Genomic DNA, 7,785 nt, shown 5'->3' with positions numbered 1-7,785 from the left:
AAATACTAAAGCTAATGGAACCCCTAGCAGGGGAGCACACCTGGCTTTGTTTCCCCAATACATGGAGCTCTGAAAGAGATCGTGGGAGATGCTTTAGAAGAATGTCATATATTGCACACGCAGGACTTCCCTGAGCCAGGTTTAGATGAGAGATTGGGAATAAATTCTTGTTTGTGAGGAGAGGAGGCCCTGGCACAGGTGCCCAGAGCAGCTGTGGCTGCCCTGGATCCCTGGCAGTGCCCAAGGCCAGGCTGGACATGACTTGGAGCATCTGGGACAGTGGGAGGTGTCCCTGCCGTGGCAGGGGTGGCACTGGGCGGGATTTAGGGTCCCTTCCAACCCAAACCTGTGTGTGATCCCAAGCCACAAGTTGTTTCCATGGGTTTGTGTTTCCCATCACACAGAACACTGATTTGGCTGGATTACGCCCTGTTAAAAGCCATAACCCTCAGCTGTAAAAAACAGGAACACACTCCCAGTATTACAATGATTTCAGCATTTATTATAATAAGGTCTAGAGCTTAGGGAGGGAGCAAGCAGGAGCATTCCCAGCCACCGAGGATGCTGCAGCGCTGGATCTGCTTCCTTCCCTGAGCAGCGATGCCCGCGATGTCCCAGGTGGAGCGGCACACATTCACTGCTCAGATGTCCCCTTTTATCCTGTTTTCTGTCCTCTGGATTGGTTTCTGTTGGGATCCTTCATTTGTACAAAGGTTTAGGCGCTGGATTGGCCTAATCCAAAACAGCTCTGTTTAGGCTGGCTCCTTTCGCTTGGGCAGTGCACTTTATTTAGGTGTAATACAGTGAGTACCGTATTTCTTATAACTACCCTTAAATCCCTTTTACAACATAACAACCAAACTTTTTAACAGTACACGCTCAACAATTATTAACTACTTTACAACAGTTTCTGACCCATTTTTGCCAATGGCCGCGGCTGTTCCCATCCCCACGACGAGAGCGTGGCGCACTGCCTGCCCTGCAAGGGGGCTCGGAGCCCCATCCCCTCATCAGACACATTAAAAAAAAAAAAAAGAAAAAAGAAAAAAAGCAAACCCGAACACCTTCAAAATAAGCAGGGGTTGACAGACACGCGAGGAATATAACACAACTCCGTGGTTTGCCATTAACACTGGCCATTGAGACGCGCACTTCGCACGCATCGCACGAAGCGCAGCGCGGTTTGGAGGCGCAGCCTCGGGAAGAGAGGGAGGGACCGGAGGGGGTGCGGCGGCATTTCCCCGTTCCCTGCCGAGGGCGGCTGCATCCCCGAGCTGGGGCGGGAGCGGGAGCGGGGCCAGTGTGCAACCGGAGCGGGAACGGGAGCGGGAACGGGAGCGGGAGCGGCCGGGCCGAGGCTCCCCCTCAGTGCCCGCCCCGACGGGGACGGGACCGTGCACCACGGCACCGCCCTCTCTTGGCGCTGTCAATCATCGTTTCTGCCCAATCAGCCAGCGGTACCGGCCCCGCGCAGCCAATGGGCGCGGTGCTCTGGCGGCAGGGGCGGGGCGCGAGCATGGCGGAGCTGAGCGGCGGCAGCGAGGCCGTGGCCGTGGCGCTGTGGCCGCCCGGGGAGGCCCCGCCGGCCTTCCAGGTACCGGGTGGGGACAGCGGGGAGGAGAACGGGGCAGGGACACCTCCCTCGGCAGGGACACCTCCCTCGGCAGGGACACCCCCCTCTGCAGGCCCCTCCGGCCGGGCCTCGGACACCGCCGGCGGTGCGGCAGCCGCTGCTTCTCCGGGCAGCCTGTGCTTGGGGCTCCCCATCCTCCAGGGAAGGATTTGTCCCTAATATCGCATCTAAATCTGCTGGTTTTTAGTCTGCATCTGTTCCTGCTTGTCCTGTCACTCCAGGCTGCCTAGGAATTGCTTTAGTGGTGCTAAAGAGTCTATACAAACCAGATTGGAGAAACTTCTAATAAGGCTTGGGGGAAAAGTAAGCTGTGATACCTGTAGAGCCAAATCTCCCCGAATTGCATGGTGTGCTCGTATTTTACCGAAATGGTGCTTGAGGAACATGAAACTTGGTTTTGAGTAAAGCCGAGTGACTGAGAAGCTGATGCTTATTAAAAAAAGAAATTTGCAAATGCACTGTCATCTTTCACAACACCCAGAAGTGCCAGGTACAAGCTGCTGTGAAATATAAAATTTAGTGATAGCACATCCTCCAGGCTTCTAAATAAAGCTGAGTGCTGAGGAGGGAGTGGAAGTACCCTCTGGCTGTCCTTATACCTTGCTTTCCAAATGTAGCGGTTTCTATCGGGTTTTGTTTTGCAACTCTCCGTGGTTCTATAGCAATTCACCTGCTGGGGGCATCAGTGTAATTTTGAGAACCTGATTTCCTACCGGAATTAGGAGGAATACAAGTTGGAGAAATCAATTGAAAGTATCTTCATTTTCAACATAATTGTGTGTTTGAAATTCTGTGGCTTGAAGAGCTATAGATTAACCTTAGAAGTAACTTATTGAGCATTTTGAAGTGTAGGAAGAATTACTTTAGCAATACCTTGATAATTCTGCTAATAAATAATCCCTAAATAAATATATTTATTATCTCTAGAAATGAAAACCGTACATAGTAGGGTCTAATGAGCTGATTTTTTTTCTGCTAAGCATTTTTTGTGGCCAGGGGGCTGTTTTGAGAAATTCAGACATTAATTACAGAATGATGAGGTTGGAAGAGACCTCTAAGATCATCGAGTCCAACCCATGCTCTCACACCCCAACCAGACTATAGCACCAAGTGCCATGTCCAGTCTTTTGTTAAACACATCCAGAGATGGTGATTCCACCACCTCCCTGGGAAGAGCAGTCAGCTGGTTTTTGGTCTATATGGAATATCTGATTTGTATTCTTTTAAACATTTCAGACAAGTTTGGGTTGGCAGTTTACAGAAAAGCAAAGCGTTCGTGATTTTTGTTCTGGGATCAGATATAAAAATATCTGTTTACAGACACAGACTCGTTTACCACTGTGGCTCTGACTGCTCTGTCCCTGCAGTACAGCCCCGAGAGCGTGGCCGGAGCGGACGGACAGCTGGACCCCACCGAGGTGACGTTCCCGGGCTGCCCCTGCCGCAGCCGCTCCTGCGCGGCGCCCGCGTGCCCCTGCCTGCGCCGCGGGCACAGCTACAGCAGCCGGGGGCTCCTGCTGGCCCAGCAGCAGCAGGGACAGGAGCAGCCCTTCTCCAGGCCCGTGTTTGAGTGCAACAGCCTGTGCCGCTGCGGGGAGGGCTGCCAGAACCGCGTGGTGCAGCGGGGGCTGCGGCTGCGCCTGCAGGTGTTCCGCACGCAGCGCAAGGGCTGGGGCGTGCGGGCGCTGCGGCCCATCCCCGCGGGCAGCTTCGTCTGTGAGTACGCTGGGGAGGTGCTGGGCTTTGCCGAGGCCCGGAGGAGAATCCAGGCCCAGAGCCCACAGGAGCCAAACTACATCATAGCAGTGAGGGAGCACCTGCACGACGGGCGCGTCATGGAGACCTTCGTGGATCCCACGCGCGTCGGGAACGTGGGCAGGTTCCTGAACCACTCCTGTGAGCCCAACCTCTTCATGGTGCCCGTCAGAGTTGACTCCATGGTGCCCAAACTGGCGCTTTTTGCAGCTGCTGATATTGCTGCTGGAGAGGAACTCACGTATGATTACTCTGGAAGATTCCGGAATTTCCCAGGAGCCAGCAGAGAGCACAAAGCTCCGGAGGAGGAGAACAGCCTGAGGAAACCTTGCTACTGTGGCTCCCGCACGTGTGCTTCCTTCTTACCTTGGGACAGCTCCCTCTTTTCCACACCAGCGAGTTCTCCACAGCCTTTCAGCCTTCAACACACCTAGAAATACTGTTTTCTCTAGCAGTTAAATCCAACTCATTCTGCTCCAAGAGGGAAGCACATGGGGTTTGAGGAGCAGCAAAGAGACATGGCGTCAAGAACTAATTTTATGGAAAAACCTTTTCAAGGTGGATAGTACAAGGGAATATTGGAGGCTCAAGATGTTCCAACATCAGTAACTAAGCCAGGACTGGTGTTTTTGCCTGGTTTTCCTCTGACAGCTTGCTGTATCTTAAAGCAGCTCTCTCAGTTTGTGCCCTTCAGAAAGAATTTGTACCTCTGGCATTTGTACATGGACAGGATGTGAGCAAGCAAAGTCGCTGACAGTGGCTCAAGAAAATAACACCATGAACCATGACTTGCAAAAAAGGCATTAGGTTCTTAAAATCCATTAAATTATTGTTTTTAAATTACTTGCTGTAATTTTTTTTTGTTCCACAAAGCATAGTAACCACTAATTATTGATGTAAAACAAAGAGTAGCTGTAGTACCTGGTGTGTCCCTTCTCCAGCTGCCTGCCCAAAGCAGCTGTGACTGAGTGGCTGTTTCACTGCCATTTAGCTGTGCTGAAGTGGTGCAGGACAGCAGACCCTGAGGAGCACCACATCCCATCTCTAATCACCTCAGCCTGGAGGCTGCTCCCATCAGATCTCTGCAATCTGTGACTCCCCAGCACTCAGTTCCTGCTCAGGGAGCAAATGCAGCCCTGCAGCATGAAGCAGGATGGTGCTGACAGCTGAGTGAAAGGAGAAATACAGAAGTGCATCTGAACAGCAACAGATCTGTGTTTTGTGCTGAATGGCTGACAGATGCACGAGGGCTCTTTCAGCTGCTAACTGGTCCATGTTTTCACTCCTCCAGGGCCAGGCAGCCTTTCCCAGCACAGGGAGAAGGTCATTCCAGCTTCTTTGCGTCATCCCTGTCTGGCTCCAGCAGCTGTGCAGGGCTTTTGTGAGCACCTCCTTCCCCCAGGGGTGCACTGCCACAGGGGCACATTCTGTAACTGCAGGTCCCTGCACTTCCTTTCTGCAAAGATCAATTAAGGCAGCTTCACATAGGCTGGGTTTGATATTTAAGATGCATAAACTGCAATGCAGTTTTTTATTCATGTCATACTGTGCCATCAGCAGCAAACCCTCAATTATTTTCTCTGGACAGTTGGATCTTCACCTGTTTCCATACCCTTTGACATAAACACGCAAGGGAGTGCATGTCACGGGGATCAGATGTTCTGCAGGTGATCAGTGACTTCATTTTTAAATTACAGACAACTTTGATTTGCACCTGAAGGATTGGTGCCACTGAAGGACTGAGCTGTCACTCCCAGCTCAGTGTGCTCTTACACAAGGAACCCAGACAAACAGCTCAAAACTGGGAGCGCTGTAATCCTGTCTGCTCTCCAAGAGCAGTAATGATTATCAATATTTCAATATTTATTGGGAGATTCACTTTCCTATTGAAATATGATCAGAATAATTCAAGGATGCAGCTTGGAATGAATTGAAGGTCCCCTGCTCTGGGGAGGGGGTTTGGAACAAGATGAGCTTTAAGGTCCCTCCCAACCCAAACCACTCTGATTAACCTGATAGTGACCAGGGATAAAGGACATTTTGCTATTTACTAAACAAAATCCTGCTTGGTGCTTATGTTTGCTTCCTTGGTAAGATGCAGTGTTAACCTCTCCCATTTAAGAGCCTTCCTGCTGCTGCTGGGGTTTAGACACAGCTGTGGGTTTATGTCAAAATAAACATTACCACGTCATTTCTCTTAGGGTTAATCATTAAGCATCATTTCTGTCAGTGCAGAACCTTCCAAAGGATTTCAGCTGCTGGCAGAAGTGGTTTACAGGCTGAGTGGACATGAACTTCAGTCCTTGCCTCTTAGGGTTCCTGCTGTTCTAGGAGGGAAACTCCCTGGATCCTGTACCTTGGAATGCACAGGATTCCAGGGCACAGCCTGGACTGCAAGGTCTCCTGTGCAGAACAGAGTTTTATCTGGTTTTCTCCCTGAGAAGGCATCATGCCAGCCACTTTCAGACCACAGGGCTGGGAACAGATGATCCAATCCACTTCCTCTTCCCTCCTGAGCAAAGTTTCAAGATGAGTGTTACAGCATCTGCACTCCTCATTTTCAGGATGACAGCACGGTTTGTTACCTTCCTGTTATGAGTATGCACTTGGCATGATTCTGAGTAGTTAAGGAAGTGCAGATCAAAAATCCCAAGCACCTTGAGCAGTATCTGGTCCTTGATCACAGCCCCAGAGCAGGAGCACAGCTGAGCCCTCCGTCCCTGCAATCCCAGCCCTCAGCCCACGCCAGGGCTGCAGCTCCTGGCAGTGACCTGATCCCAGTTATCTGCTTGGAGCAAACTTCCCAGGACAGCAACAGTGCTGGGCTGCTCAACCGAGGGCCTTGCACAAACCAAATAATTGTTAATTGAGTTCTGAACCATCCTGACAGTTGTTAATGGCCTTTTTCCTGGGGGAGTGCACCAAAATCTTACTAAAAAAATTCCCTGTCAATAAACTAGGAAAGAAATAGACTCTGTTCAGAAATCTGCTGAATTTCTGTTCACTTTCTCCTTCAGAGCCCCAGTCTGCCCCTCACAGCTCAGTGTGCTCATCCACAATGAATCCAGTCAAACAGCTCACAAGGCTCTGAGCTTCCCTGCATCCTCCCTCCTCCTTTCTTCTCTGAGTGCAATAATGATTATCAATATCTCAATAACATCATGCTGTGTCCTGGGATAGATTTTGCTGCTTGCTGGGCTTACCTGGACCCCAGCGGAGGCTGGTGTTTGGTGAAAGGCTGCCCAGGCATTCTCCTGTGTCATCTTTTCAACATGAAACCACTGCAGAAGGAGCTGCCAGGTGATGGATTTGCATTGTACTCAAACCCAATTTTCTACAGCAAAGACAACACTGGCAAGGACCACCATCAGCGCCAAGGCTTTTGTTAATCCACAATCACATTCAGATCCCAAAACGAGGTTGCTTTCAATTGCTCTCATTTCCCTTCTCACTTGCTAAAATTCCTCTCCTTCCCAGTGAGGAATTTTATTTTCAACAAAACAGTTCAGAAATTTACCCTATTAGGTCTTAGGGCTCACAGTTCCATCTGCCATCACTTCCATGACTCTTATTCAAGTGGAATCATTCATTAACTTCAGTTTCTAATGAGGCCAGTATTGCATTTTCCAAGTCCCTAAAATAAGCCTATGCTGTGTCCAAGAAATTCAAAGGAAGTTGTGTTTTTCCATCAATAAAAGTCTTTGGCATAAACAAATGCTTGATATTTTATTCAAATATGTACAAGATTTCTAATCATCATCACCCTGAGGATCATCTCCCTCAGCTGCAGAAGGCACTTCCTAAAGAGCAGCAAATATCTCCCCAGGAGAAGCCCATTTCTGGACATGATTTTCACTGCAAGTGGAATGTAACAAAGGGCAAGCTGCCTGTGGGGAGAGCTGTCAGCTCCCAGCCCTCATTCTTGACTCCTTCATTGTCTCTCAGAGCTGCCTAGAATTTCCTAATTGCCTTGAATTGCTTCTAAAGCTGTCTAGAAGTTTATAAAGTCTTCACTTATTGCATTTGAGTGTAGAAGTTCTACATAAATTTATTAATAAAGATTCTGTCTAAAGAGGAGCTGTTGTACTTGACAAGGTCGTGATCAGTCAAGGACTCAATAATTCTGGAGGTTTTTCCAGCCTAATTCTGGGATTAAGTAATCTTTGAAAACATGATTGCCACGTTTCTGCTCAGTTTTGTTCAAGTTGAACCCAAACACCCAGGCCAGGTTGCTCACGAACACGAAGGTTCTCCAAGCGCTCTCGAGTCGTGCTGGTTTTTCTTCCCTCAGCAGGAGCTCCAAGCCAGGTTTTTCCGTGGTGCCATCAGCCAGGGACTGTGCTCAGGTTGCTGTTCGTGGGTGGGTGCAGCCCTGCTCAGGTTGCTGTTCCTGGGTG

At 49.7% G+C, this 7,785-nt stretch overlaps 1 protein-coding gene across 1 annotated transcript; it reads left to right on the top strand.

The window, feature by feature from the left end:
* The first annotated feature begins 1,516 nt into the window (after positions 1-1,516).
* On the top strand, positions 1,517-7,465 carry LOC132078130 (histone-lysine N-methyltransferase SETMAR). Its single transcript, XM_059480058.1, has 2 exons — positions 1,517-1,594; positions 3,001-7,465. The coding sequence occupies exons 1-2, from the start codon at positions 1,517-1,519 to the stop codon at positions 3,820-3,822; spliced, it is 900 nt and encodes a 299-aa protein (XP_059336041.1). The 3' UTR covers positions 3,823-7,465.
* Positions 7,466-7,785: the final 320 nt, after the last annotated feature.

This window comes from Ammospiza nelsoni, chromosome 11, assembly GCF_027579445.1.
Source record: "Ammospiza nelsoni isolate bAmmNel1 chromosome 11, bAmmNel1.pri, whole genome shotgun sequence".
Classification (NCBI taxonomy): Eukaryota; Metazoa; Chordata; class Aves; order Passeriformes; family Passerellidae; genus Ammospiza; species Ammospiza nelsoni.
This window is presented reverse-complemented; position numbering and strand designations above follow the sequence as displayed.

Coding starts and splice junctions, on each gene's coding strand:
- LOC132078130 (XM_059480058.1), top strand. CDS start 1,517: ATGGCGGAGCTGAGCGGCGGCAGCGAGGCCGTGGCCGTGGCGCTGTGG. Junction 1,595..3,000: donor AGGCCCCGCCGGCCTTCCAG/GTACCGGGTGGG, acceptor CTGTCCCTGCAG/TACAGCCCCGAGAGCGTGGC.